The sequence below is a fragment of the Ranitomeya variabilis genome, chromosome 3 (genome assembly GCF_051348905.1).
Source record: "Ranitomeya variabilis isolate aRanVar5 chromosome 3, aRanVar5.hap1, whole genome shotgun sequence".
NCBI lineage: Eukaryota > Metazoa > Chordata > Amphibia > Anura > Dendrobatidae > Ranitomeya > Ranitomeya variabilis.
Window position 1 is genome coordinate 250,251,688 of NC_135234.1, and position 13,787 is coordinate 250,265,474.

The 13,787-nt window shown below is 48.5% G+C and overlaps 1 protein-coding gene across 2 annotated transcripts in view; it reads right to left on the reverse strand.

Moving 5' to 3' along the window:
- The window catches only part of SLC30A2 (solute carrier family 30 member 2), a 50,041-nt gene extending 36,789 nt beyond the window's left edge, over positions 1 to 13,252 (reverse strand). Inside the window, exons 1-2 of one of the 2 annotated variants that reach the window (XM_077295360.1) lie at positions 12,590 to 13,252; positions 4,786 to 5,000 (exon numbers count right to left, since the gene is read on the reverse strand). In XM_077295360.1, the coding sequence (XP_077151475.1) occupies positions 4,786 to 5,000; positions 12,590 to 12,633 (259 nt within the window). In that variant the 5' untranslated portion in view covers positions 12,634 to 13,252. Of the gene's footprint in view, positions 1 to 4,785; positions 5,001 to 11,375; positions 11,514 to 12,589 lie in introns of those variants that run through there. The other variant, XM_077295361.1, reaches the window with a different exon arrangement.
- Between the last annotated feature and the right edge of the window lie 535 nt (positions 13,253 to 13,787).

The following is a 13,787-nucleotide window of genomic DNA, read 5'->3' on the forward strand; positions in this document are numbered from 1 at the left end:
CCAGACCTTCAAAATGGAATCTAAGAAGATATTAAATTTCTTTAGATTTATTATGGTTCTATATGACACATCTGGTTTCGGAACCAAAAATAAAGGGGAGTAAAATCCCTTCCCACTTTGATGAAACGGGACTTCTGTTAGAACCCGTTTGGATAATAGAATTCTTATTTCCTGCTCCAAAAACCCCTGTTGAGATTGGGATTTTAGAGAAGTCAACAGGAAGGTGTCCGGAGGGACCCGGGCAAATTTTAAATTTTAAGTCTGAAGTTACAAGGCTAATAGCCCATGAGTTGGATGTTATCCCTCTCCATTGTTGGAAAAAAAAAAAAAAAAAAAAAAGGGAGGACAATCTACCACCCACTGGTAAGTCTGTTCTAATGTGGTTTATCTTCCATTCTAAATGGACGTTTGCCGATGAATGCACCTTTTTGTTTAGCCTCTCTATTGGCCCAGCTGTCCTGGTTCCTAAAGTCCTTCCTCTTATTAAACATGGGTTTTCGGAATGCTCTCCTATAAGACGGAAAATTATTATTAGGGAACCCCTTTTTCCTCTCACCCGCCTTGGTGAGAATCTCATCCAATTTTGTACCAAACAGGTACTCACCCTGGCATGGTAGGCTACAGAGTTTGGACTTAGTCTGCTCATCTCCTTTCCAACCCTTTAACCAAAGAGCCCGGTGTGCTGCGTTGGTCAAGCCTGCTGATTTGGCCGCTAAACGAATAGAGTCAGCTGAGGAATCTGCCAGGAAGGCTGTAGTGCCTCTAATCAAAGGTATGGAGGAGATTAACTTATCTCTGGAGAGACCACCTTTTATGCCTTCCTCCAGATCATTTAACCAGACTAACATGGATCTTGCCGTACCATGTACATGATATTGTTGGTTTAAATGCCCCTGTACATGATTTCCAAGATCTCTTTAGAAGGGAGTCAGCTTTACGATCCAACGGGTCTTGAAAAGAACCCGAGTCCTCTACTGGTAACAAGGACCTTCTTGATGTGGACCCTACAGCTGCATCTACTTTTGGGGCTTTTGTCCAAGTAGACAGATCCACATCATTAAAGGGATAGCGTCTTTTGGATGTTGAAGGCAACCCTTTTTGTCCCTGACTTTCCCATTCTTTTTTGACCAAATTTTTATTTGCCATAATCACTGGAAATGTTGGTATTTTCCTCTCAGACAGACCTGTGAACATGATATCTGTGGCGTTTTGGGGTCTATGGTATCTGTTATACCCATGGTATCTCGCACTGATTTAACAAGATTAAGGCCATGTGCACACGTTCAGGATTTTTCGCGTTTTTTTCGCGTTTTTTCGCTATAAAAACATGATAAAAACGTGAAAAAAACGCTAACATATGCCTCCTATTATTTACAGGGTATTCCGCATTTTTTGTGCAAATGTTGCGATTTTTTTCGTGGAAAAAAATGCATCGCGGAAAAAAAAGCAACATGTTCATTAAAAATGCGGAATTGCGGGGATTCCGCACACCTAGGAGTGCATTGATCTGCTTACTTCCCGCACAGGGCTATGCCCACCATACGGGAAGTAAGCAGATTATGTGACTCTCCTCCACGGACTGGGCACCATATAATTGGTAAAAAAAAAAAAAAGAATTAAAATAAAAAATAGTGATATACTCACCCTCTGATGGCCCCCGCTCTCTGATGGCCCCCGAAGTGTTCCAGCCTCTCCGGTGCATGCTTTCTCTTCCGTTCCTATAGATGCCGGTGTGGTTCAGGACCTGTGATGACGTCGCTGTCTTGTGATTGGTCGCGTGACCGCTCATGTGACTCACGCGACCAATCACAAGCCGCGACGTCATCGAAGGTCCTGAACCACACCGGCATCTATAGGAACGGACGCCGCTGAGATCGGCTGTCTGCAGAGGGTGAGTATAACCATTTTTTTATTTTTTTTATTATTTTTAAACATTCTTTTACTATAGATGCTGCATAAGCAGCATCTATAGTAAAAAGTTGGTCACACTTGTCAAACAGTATGTTTGACAAGTGTGACCAACTTGTCAGTCAGTTTTCCAAGCGATGCTACAGATCGCTTGGAAAACTTTAGCATTCTGCAAGCTAATTACGCTTGCAGAATGCTAAAAACACGCAAAAAAAAAACGGAAAAAACACGCAAAAAAAAAAAAAAAAAAATGCGAATTTCTTGCAGAAAATTTCCGGTTTTCTTCAGGAAATTTCTGCAAGAAATCCGGACATGTGCACATACCCTAACAAAACTTTCCATTAGAAAAAATGTGTCCTGTTCTCCATCTGAGGAAAGGGATTCCTGGGAAAAATCTGAACCCCTATGATCAATATCTGTGGTAAGGTCAGATTTTGGCGAATCATATTTTTTATTGGATTTTATTTCTGGAATACTACCTGAACCTTTCAAGGCCCGTAATTCCTCTCTGATCATTAGCCTGATATCCTCTGTTCTTATAGAGGATTCTTCATGTAGGGTGTTCTCAATGCATGTATGACACATCCACTTTGGATAGCTATCCGGGAGGGGCTGGGAGCATAAAGCAAATTGTTTTTGCTTAGATTTTTCAGTTCTTTTTGCCTAGGGTGCATAGAAGAAAAAAGGGGGGAATGATTAGCTTAATAGGGTGGGAAACACACTCACCCAGTGAAGCTTTCTGTCAGTCAAGGTACCGGTTGAAGAGGAGGAGGTGAAGGCACAGGCTGTGATGTGGAACGATCGGATGTTTTGTCTTTAGCGCTCCTTGTAGAGGATCTACTCTGCTTGGGGCTTCCACTGCTGCTTCTATGGCTGTGTACCGCTTAGTCTACGTTCACATTAGCGTTCGGCGCCGCAGCGTCGGGCGCCGCAGCATCGCCGCATGCGTCATGCGCCCCTATATTTAACATGGGGGCGCATGGACATGCATTGTGCTGCGTTTTGCGACGCATGCGTTTTTTTGGCCGCAAGCGTTGGGCGCAGCAAACGCAGCAAGTTGCATTTTTTTTGCGTCCAACTTTCGGCAAAAAAGGACGCATGCGTCGCAAAACGCAGCGTTTTAGCGTGCGTTTTGTTGCGTTTTTGTTTGCGTTGTGTCGCCGACGCAGCGGCGCACAACGCAAATGTGAACGTAGCCTATGGCTGTGAACGGCTATCGCAGTGTCTTCTAAGGAAGGCACAGCTGAGACCTTGGGGGATGCCAAGTTGGACACCGGAGGTCTCACCGCCGGTGTCCTTTATACTGGAGGCAGCCATTTTCTTCTGTGCCCGGAAGTACTCATCACTTCCGGGTCACGGCCACGCTGTGCGCACCATCGCTGCTTCAGCGCAGGCGCCCTCTCTCTTCTAACACCCCCGGAAGCTTTACATCACTTCCGGGGGAAAGGTTCATGGGACTGTACACTCGTGCGTGCGCCAGCCAAACACGGCGTGGCGGCGCGCTTACCTGAGTGTAGCACCCTCCTGCAGGCAACGAGAATTCCGCTCCCTATCCTCCGTGAGCCAGGCGACTCCCCGGATCCTGGCCTCACGGTGTCCTGCCAGCAGAGGGAGGAGCTGAAGACAGGACCCCCGACGCGGCTTCCAGCTCTGAAGCCTTTGCCACCCTCAAGGTAGCCGCGCAAGCGGCATCCAGGCCAGGTATCCTCTTCTCTCCACGAATTCCCTTAGGAACAGGAAACCAACTGTGGGAGCGAGGGGGACCGCCCCTTTTATCTCTGCATAGGGTTTCCTGTTCCTAGGGGCAGATCCCTTCTCTCAGTGGGTGCTGTCGTGGCAAGGTGAAAAAAAATGGTTTTGTAAATTTTGTTGTAAAAATGAGAAATCGCTGGTCAACTTTTAACCCTTATAACTTACTAACAAAAAAAAATGTTGTTTCCAAAATTGTGCTGATGTAAAGTAGACATGTGGGAAATGTTATTTATTAACTATTTTGTGTCACGTAACTCTCTGGTTTAACAGAATAAAAATTCAAAACTTGAAAGTTACGAAATTTTCAAATTTTTTACCAAATTTCCAATTTTTTCACAAATTAACGCAAAAAATATCGACCTAAATTTACCACTAACATGTAGCCCAATATGTCACGAAAAAAAAAAAAAAAAAAAAAAAAAAAACAATCTCAGAAATGCTAGGATCCGTTGAAGCGTTCTTGAGTTATTACCTCATAAAGGGATAGTGGTCAGAATTGCAAAAAATGGCCAGGTCATTAAGGTCAAAATAAGCTGGGTCATGAAGGGGTTAAACACGAGGCTCTTCAGCTAGAGGCATTACACATGAGGAACAGCAACATTATAGGTCAGAAACTAGTAACTAAAAATTAATTGATAGCACTGTGCCATTTGATAATGGCCATACATCAAAGCATGCATGTCCAACCAATATAACCTTATGGCTTCCTATTATTAAAGTGGCTGTAAACCCCGCTAAGATGTACAATACACATATACAACTGTTTTGTCACCAATAGCTATCCCTCTCACACAGCTACCATATCAAGCCTCATGTACCCTTTCACACTATGGGTCCATGTGCATCCTTTCAACTGTTATGAACAAATCATGTCATTTCTCAAAAAAAAAAAAAAAAAGTTGGACATAATTTGTTGGCAGATACATCTGGCACTTATTTTTGCTAAATTAAGAAAAAAAATTAATAGGATTGGATGAGTTAAAACGATCTCTCAACATATGTGAATACAGTATGTAACTTATTGCTATGGCCAGCATGACATCATCAGTGGCTATTAAAGATTGATTTCAGTGACTGGAATTCCAGTATTATTGGAAATAATTCACAATGTTATGGTTCTCCTACCTATAACCTCTCCGATCATGAACAGCAGACACACTGCCGATGCCACATAAAGTTTCCTTCGAGCACGTTCCTTTTCGGTGCTGTGCCACTCATCCTGTGCTCTGTTGGAGTGGCAGTGCTTCTTCCCATGGTTACCCAATTCAATGCCATTTAGATCCGACATATATGCAAACATTTGGTTATGGAAGTCTTTGCCCAAAACGCCAGAGTACAACCTAGCAAATACAAGAAGTGGTCATAAAAAAAACAGAACCCAGATAAGCAACCAAAAAGCATGGCTTCTTTTAGCGAGTGGAGTATTAGTGAATATTACTTGTGTACAGGAGCCACAAAAAACACTAACAGAAACCAAGATGGCTCATTTCATGGTAATTCTGCATTATAAAATAGGCTTTCCATCACCCGATGAATGAGCAAAACACTAATTTATTGTCGAAATTATCTTTTGTGCTGCTCAAAAGGTTATTCACAGCAACGCAACTGCCTAGCAAACAGGACTCAAACTGCCGAGTACTGTGCGATCCATTATAGTTTCTTCAATGCGCATCGTTAAGAGCGGACTGCTTGTTTGACCACTTCCAGACCATGCATAGATGTTAACCCCTACATGACATACAAAAACGTACTGTATATGGTGTGCCTACCTTAGAATCCTTCAGCCATCATCTGCCTCCAACAGATGAAAGTGGAGCCCATTAACCTGTTAAATGCTGCTGTCAATCTCTGACAGTGGTATTTGACACTGAGCAGTGGGTCCAAGGACTGTCAGTGACCACCTTTGAGCAGCTAAAGGACCTGATGTTGAAAGACCAGTTCCTACTAGGGTTGAGCGAAACGGATCGTTCATTTTCATAAGTCGCCGACTTTTGGTAAAGTCGGCGTCTCATGAAACCCGACCTGATCCCTGTGTGGGGTCGGCCATGCGGTACGCGATCTTGGCGCCAAAGTCGCGTTTCGTATGACGCGTTTAGCGCCATTTTTACACCCAATGAAGGAGCGTGGGCAGAGTGATGACATAGGGGTTAGGGCGTGCACGGCCATCACCATTTTATCGCTTGTGCGCAGTAGCGATTTGGAATGTGTAAAACGAAATTTTCGGGAGAGGGAGAGGGAGAGGGAGAGGGAGAAGATTAAATTAAAAAAAAAAAAAAAAAATCCCCATTGACGTGCATAGGGTTTCGTGTTCCGGCCGATCCTCGACTTTGCGCAGTAAACGGCCGATTTCGCACGACTCGACTTTTCCAACAGTCGGGTTTCGTGAAACATGACTCGACCCTAAAAAAGTCAAAGTCGCTCAACCCTAGTTCCTACATCTTTGTCCAGCTAAGGTGCGACAGTTCGTGATGGATTGGGAGCCAAAAGAGGCGGATAAAGCAGCAAAGATAGCCGACACCTACGAGGCCAATCGTAAACCGAAGGTGCGGAAGTCGGTCATCACCAGCTGGAAAGGGGGTAAGCCATCGACCACCCTACCTGTCCCTGCCAGCCAACCATCCGGAGTACTAGCTCCTTTTGCCAACGTCAGGCCTACATCTGATCCCCGCAAGTGTTATTTCTGCATACGGACTGGACACCTCAGTGCCACTTGTCTGGAGAAGCAAAGTGCCCCCCATCCAAGGCCCCAGGGCCTAATGCAGCAGTTCTTTTTGTGGGTGGGACAGTGGGAACGGCCTGTGAAAATTTTCAGTCTGACACCGTGGGGGGCACTGTCACTGTAGGCCTCAAGGACACTGGGGCCGAATGATCCCTCATCCGACCCGCACTGGATTACCTTGAAGAGATTATCACGGGGAAAACCCTGACTGTCACTCGAATTGGGGGCGTCCGCTGTCCCTTGCTGATGGCCCAGGTTTTTAATCGATTGGGGTGTCGAGAGTGGGGTGAAGGAAATGGGTGGTGTCCGAAAACCTACCCACAAACATTTTGTTGGGGACTGATTTGGGGAGGATGTTTGATACTGATGGTAATGTTAATGCTAATGATGTGAATGTCAATGCTTTACCTGATAATGATGTATCTGGAGGTACAGGAGGGCTCAGCCATGTCACGCAGCGGGGTGATATTGCTCAGCACCGCCTAACATGAGCATGCGTCAGTGCTAGGGGGGGGATGGGGAGAAGCACGGGAACCATGAAGCAGGTGATGTTGTGAAACTGACCAGTGTCACAAAGGAAAGTGACCTGGCTGATGGTAGCTGCCCCATAATCAGCACTGCTCCTGAGGCAATAGGGGAGGATGGGGAGGTAGTACCCATGGCCAGGCAGGCAGATGGGACTGTTATTTCCTGGTGAGATGGCCTATAAAGCTGCTGTCACCTGCAGTCAGAGTGCTCAGAACGCAAGTAACGCCCTGCCTTCTGGACCCTCCTCAGCCAGAGGAATAACAACTAGTTAGGGACCCAGAACAGGTCCCAGAGGGTCCCCGCGAGGACGGGACTTTAACGACACTTCTGTCTGCCTCCATCCAGGAGTTCCAGGCAGCTCTGCACTCAGATGCTAGCCTGGAGACTAGTGATGAGCGAGTGTACTCGTTGCTCAGGTTTTCCCCAAGCATGCTCAGGTCATCCCTGAGTATTTGTTAGAGCTCGGAGATTTCATTTTTGTGGATTCAGCTGCATGATTTATGGCTGCTAGCCAGCCGGAGTACATGTGGGGGTTGCCTGGTTGCTATGGAATCCCCACATGTATACAAGCTGTCCAGCAGCCACAAATCATGCAGCTGAGGGACAAAAACGAAATCTCCGAGCACTAACAAATACTCGGAGATCACCCGAGCAACGAGTATACTCGCTCATCACTACTGGAGACGTTGAGCAACCTCGCTGAGAAGCCCACCTTCGAGACTGATAAGGAGAGGGTATTATGGGAACAAGGGAGGCTTTACCGGGAGATAGTTCCCTGTAAACCCCAACAGGAGTGGTTGAGGGAGAGACAGCTGGTCGTACCCTACCAATTTAGGGATGAGTTGTTATGGATTGCCCATGAGATTCCACTTGCTGGACACTTGGGGGTCAGTAAACCTAAGGCCCGGCTGTCTCAACACTTCTATTAGCCCAAAATGGGGACAGATGTGACAAACTACTGGTGCTCCTGTATCACGTGTCAAAGAGTTGGAAAGTCAGGGCCTGCTCCCAAAGCTCCCCTGATCTCTTTGCCAGCAATTGAGTCTTTCCGGAGGATTGCTGTGGACATTGTGGGACCACTGGCCATACCCAGGAGCTCTGGAAACCATTTCATCCTTACTATGCTACCCAGTATCCAGAGGCAGTGGCTCTGTCCTCAATTAGGGCGGATAAGGTGGTGGATGCCCTGTTGGCCATCTTTTCTCGAGTAGGATTTTCCAGGGAGATGCTTACCGACCAGGGGACTCAATTCATATCTCGCCTAATGGAGGCTCTCTGAAAGAAAATGCAGATGCGGCGTCTGGTATCGAGCGCATATCATCCCCAAACCAATAGTTTGTGTGATCGCTTTAACTGTACCCTCAAACAGATGCTAAAAATGTTAGTTGAGTCCCAGGGACGTGACTGGGAGTGGTACCTCCCACATCTGCTGTTTGCTTACCGAGAGGTTCCGCAAGCCTTGACGGGGTTCTCCCCCTTAGAGCTCCTGTACGACAGGCGAGTCCGGGGACTCCTTGGTTTGGTAAGGGAATCCTGGGAAGAGCCCTCCAAGAGTGTCCATCGTGGAGTATGTCCTGCGCTTCTGTGACAAGACTCAGACTTTGACGCAGTTGGGTCACGACAACATGTCTCAGGACTAGGCTGACCAGAAGCATTTGAACGAACAGAACACCCAAGAGCGGACCTATCAGGTGTGTGTGCCGGTCCCCATACCAATAGACAAGCTTCAGGAGACCTGGGAAGGCCCATACGTCATACACCAACAGCTCAACACAGTCACCTACGTGGTCACTCTTGACCACACTCTGGGTAGGAGAAAAGGCCTTCCACATTAATGAAGGCTCATCAAGAACCTGAAGCCTGTGTCCTACCGGTCTGCAACCTGCCAGAGGATGGGGAGGAAGACCCCCTCTTGGACATATGGCCTGTTATGTCCCATGAATGAGACATTTTACAGACTGTCCTGTACATTTTACATGCTGTATTACAGTCTCTCATATCGTTTATTGTTGCTATGTGTTCCTGTGTTTTGCATAGCTTAAATCCTCCCTTTCCATGATGTTTGTCCCTTCTGTCTCCCTCTGCTGGGTGTCATGTCACTTCCTTCTCCCTGTGTCTCAGTTTCCATCTTGGCTTCATTAGAGGCACATGTGCTTTCAGCCTGTCTGAAGAAAGTATTTTTTACCTGCTGCTGTTTGTATGCATTCAACAAGAATTCTTAAAGAAAGCAAAGTCTCTTCTGGATTCTTCATAACGTGTGCCTGCAGCTGAGTTAAGCTATCTGCGAACGTCGCCAATTGTAAGTAAGGTGAAGAGATCCAGCATCTCACAGAACCATATTTGCAGCGACAGGCCCCAGGGACTAAATATGGCCCAAGTGAAGGCCGGACGGTCCATAGAGGATGTGGAGATAAGCGCCTTGCTATCCACAGACCAGCGGTCTCAGCTGCAAGCAACGCTAAAATCCTTCCAGGCCGTGTTTACCAACATGCCTGGAAGGACAGAGGTAGCGGTCCACGAAGTGCACACCAGGAATCATACCCCAATCCGGCGGACATCCTATCGAATATCGGACGAGTTGCAGCTTGTCATGCGCCAAGAGATCGGTGAGATGCTGAAGTTGGGGGTGATTAAACGGTCTAAGAGCGTGTGACGGGGGCTCAACGCCATAACGGCCTCCGGTGCACACCCATTGCCACGCATCAAGGAGCTGCTTGAGCAGTTAGCTAGCGGGCGCTAGCTAATCCATTATGGATCTGAGCCGTAGATATTGGCAGATTCCCCTGAGCCCCGAGGCAAAGGAGAAGTCTGCCTTTATCACACCCTTTGGCCTGTATGAGTCCACGGTCATGCCTTTTGGCATGAAGAATGCTCCCGCCACATTCCAGAGGATGGTCACCAGAGCATGGGAAAGTGGACACTATTGCATCCTGGCCCATCCCCAGGACCAAGAAGCAGGTGATGTCCTTCTCCAACACTGCAGGGTACTATAGGCGCTTTGTACAACACTATAGTAGCCTTGCAAAACCCTTGACGGACCTCACCAAGAGTAACCTACCCCATACAGTCGATTGGATAAATGACTGTGAGGTGGCCTTTCGGGTTTTGAAGACTGCCCTTAACATTTCCCTTGTGCTAAGGGCGATCGACTACAGTCAGCCTTTCTTAGTACAGAACGATGCCAGCGAGTTTGGCCTCGGTGCTGTGCTTAGCCATGTCAACTCTAGGAACCAAGATCACCCCGTGTTGAACCTAAGCCGCAAGCTCCTGCCGACGTATGGCCTATTCCACTATAGAGAAGGAGTGCTCGGCCATTAACAATTTTGAAGATGAAGGACAGGGTGGCATTAAGGTGCAGTGACTGTGTCCAGTTAAGTCACAAAAAGTTGAAAGCAGTTAAATTTTTGCTGGTTGCAGGGACAGGACCTTGTGGGATGCAACGAGACTCAATTAAAAAAAGGCATATTAAGGGGAACCTGTCACCCCCAAAATCGAAGGTTAGCTAAGCCCACCGGCATCAGGGGCTTTTCTACAACATTCTGTAATGCTGTAGATAAGCCCCCGATGTATCCTGAAAGATCGGAAAAAGACGTTAAATTATACTCACCCAGGGGCGGTCCCACTGCGGTTCTGGTCCGATGGGCGTCGCGGTCCGGTCAGGGACCTCCCATCTTCTTACGATGACGTCCTCTTCTTGTCTTCACGCTGCGGCTCCGGCGCAGGCGTACTTTGCCTGCCCTGTTGAGGGCACAGCAAAGTACTGCAGTGCGCAGGCGCCGGGAAAGGTCAGAGAGGCCCGGCGCCTGCACACTGCTGTACTTTGCTCTGCCCTCCACAGGGCAGCAAAGTACGCCTGCGCCGGAGCGTGAAGACAAGAAGAGGACGTCATCGTAAGAAGATGGGAAGCCCCGGACCGGACCGCGACACCCATTGGACCAGAACCAGAGCGGGCGACGAATGCGTCGTGTTTTGGCGGACCGTCGGCACAAAAAATCATTCCATGTAACTTTTTTGGGGCGTCGCGTCTGCCATTTTTGACAGCGCATGCGCGGCCGAAACTCCGCCCCCTCCTCCCTGGACATTACAATGGGGCAGCGGATGCATTGAAAAACTGCATCTGCTGCCCCCGTTGTGCATTTATTTCACAACGTCCGTCGGTACGTTGGGCCGACAGAATGCTGTAGATAAGCCCCTGATGCCGGTGGGCTTAGCTCACCTTCGATTTTGGGGGTGACAGGTTCCCTTTAAAGTATGCACGCACCACATTGAAAAATTTAGGGCATCCTATGAGATGTGCACCATACAGGGGAATTTAGTGAGCACAGCGTGTAAAAGATGGGAGATGTGCATTAATGCGAAATTTAGCCCACACGCAGCGTATCATATGGGAGGTGTGGATTAATCTGGAATTTAGCGCACACGCAGCGTATCATACGAAAGGTGTGCATTAGGCTTCTTTTACAGTTACCGTGGTTTTGCGTCCCCTTTTTACGACCCCAACAGATTTCTATAGGGCCGCAATAATTCCAAGGAGCGCCGTACTCCGTATGGCCGTGAGGGCCATATGAGCCTGCTCGATATTTTTCATGGCTTACGGACACGGTCTGCATTGAAAATCAATGGGGCTGCAAAAACAACAGAAGCTTGTTTTTGAGGTGCACTGTGACTTCCAGTTTTGAGGAACCCCATCCCCCCCCTAATACTTATGCAATAGCATTGAAAACCCGATAAACGGTGATCAGCAAGTTTTTTGTGGTCCGTTATTGAGGCAGACCTTGAAAATTGTGGCAATACGGCCCGCAAAAAAGGCCCACAATAAAGGGCGGCCAAAAAACACGGTAAGTGTAAAAGAAGCCTAATAAATGTTGAATTTAGCGCACACGCAGCATCTCATATGGGAGGTGTGCATTAGGCTACGTTCACATTTGCGTTGTTGTGTGTTGCGTCGGCGATGCATCAGCGACGCAACGCACAACGCATGCAAAATGCATTGTTTTGTGACGCATGCGTCCTTTTTTTGCTTGATTTTGGCCGCACAAAAAATGCAACTTGCTGCGTCCTCTGCGCCCTGACGCGTGCGCTGCAGTGACGCATGCGTCACAAAACGCAAGTGCAACGCATGTCCATGCACCCCCATGTTAAATATAGGGGCGCATGATGCATGCGGCGACGCTGCAGCGCCCGACGCTGCAGCGCAGAACGCTAATGTGAACGTAGCCTTAATGCGGAATTTAGCTCACACCCAATATTACATAAAACTAGGGCTCAGTGCTGAAATATCGCTCACAAGGTGAGATCGCAGTACTACATGCTCACCGGCTGCACATGCTCACCTGTCCTGGCACTCAGGGGGGAGATTCCATCGGTATCTTACAACGTTACAAAACCCTGAGGGAAACAATCCGCAAAGAGAAAGCTGGAGCTCCACTGTCCAGAAATATCCTGCTGTAATGTGACCGTCTCAGGTGGACCCCAATACCTCAGGTGGACCCCTATACCTCATGGGTGGTCAGTGACAGGACGCTGGTAGCCACAGCCCCGAGATTCTTCCCACCCTGTGCACACTATACACATGAGAACGTTTCCCGTGGAGTCAGTCAATCTATAGCCAGCCCCGGTGCTCCCATCCCCCGGACACGGGCTACAGCCGGCGCGCACAGGTGGCAATACTGAGCTTCTCACCGGTTCTCTCCATGGAGCAGTTGCAGCTTCTCGTCCACGTCCATATTGTCCGGCTCTGTCCGCTCCGCAGCTATGACTGCTCTCACCGATGTCGGGATGTCTGTCCTTTATCTGCCCGGAGTCCGTGTGAATGAAGCGCCGAGTGCAAAGGGCCGGCTGCAAAAGTTCCCAAACATCTAACAGCGCCTCCCGCGTGGAACAGCCGGAGCCCCTCCATTCATGACCGGGGTCAGTGCACACGAGCCGCGCATTCCAGCACTGCTGGAGGGAGCCCGAGGTGAGGGGCGCCATGTCATCCCTCCGGAGAGCCTCACATGGAGGGTGCGCCTACACCTCATGCAATGGTGCTACCATGAGAAATGAGCCTACACCTCATGTATTGGTGCTAATATGGGAGATGAGCCTACACCTCATGTATGAGTGCTAACATGGGTGCTGAGCCTACACCTCATGTATGGGTGCTAACATGGGTGCTGCGCCTACACCTCATGTATGGGTGCTAACATGGGAGCTGCGCCTACACCTCATGTTTGGGTGCTGAGCCTACGCCTCATGTATGAGTGCTAACATGAGAGCTGCGCCTACACCTCATGTATGGGTGCTAACATGGGAAATGAGCCTACGCCTCATGTATGAGTGCTAACATGGGAGATAAGCCTACACCTCATGTATGGGTGCTGCGCCTACACCTCATGTATGCGTGCTGAGCCTACATCTCATGTATGGGTGCTAACAAGAGATGAGCCTACACCTCATGTATGGGTGCTAATATGGGAGATGAGCCTACACCTCATGTATGGGTGCTAATATTGGAGATGAGCCTACACCTCATGTATGGGTGCTAACATGGGAGATGAGCCTACACCTCATATATGCGTGCTGAGCCTACATCTCATGTATGGGTGCTAATATGGGAGATAAGCCTACACCTCATGTATGGGTGCTGCACCTACACCTCATGTATGGGTGCTAAAACGGGAGATGAGCCTACACCTCATGTATGGGTGCTGACATTGGTACTGAGCCTACACCTCATGTATGGGTGCTAATATGGGTTCTGCTCCTAGATGTCATGCAAGAGTGCAGTTGGAGCGCCCCCAGACGCAGGGCCGCGGGGTACTCAGTACCGGGCCTCTGTCTCAGTTCTGGGGTTGTCACGGTGGCTAGACCCGGTCCGTGACCCTGCTAAGGGGCGTCC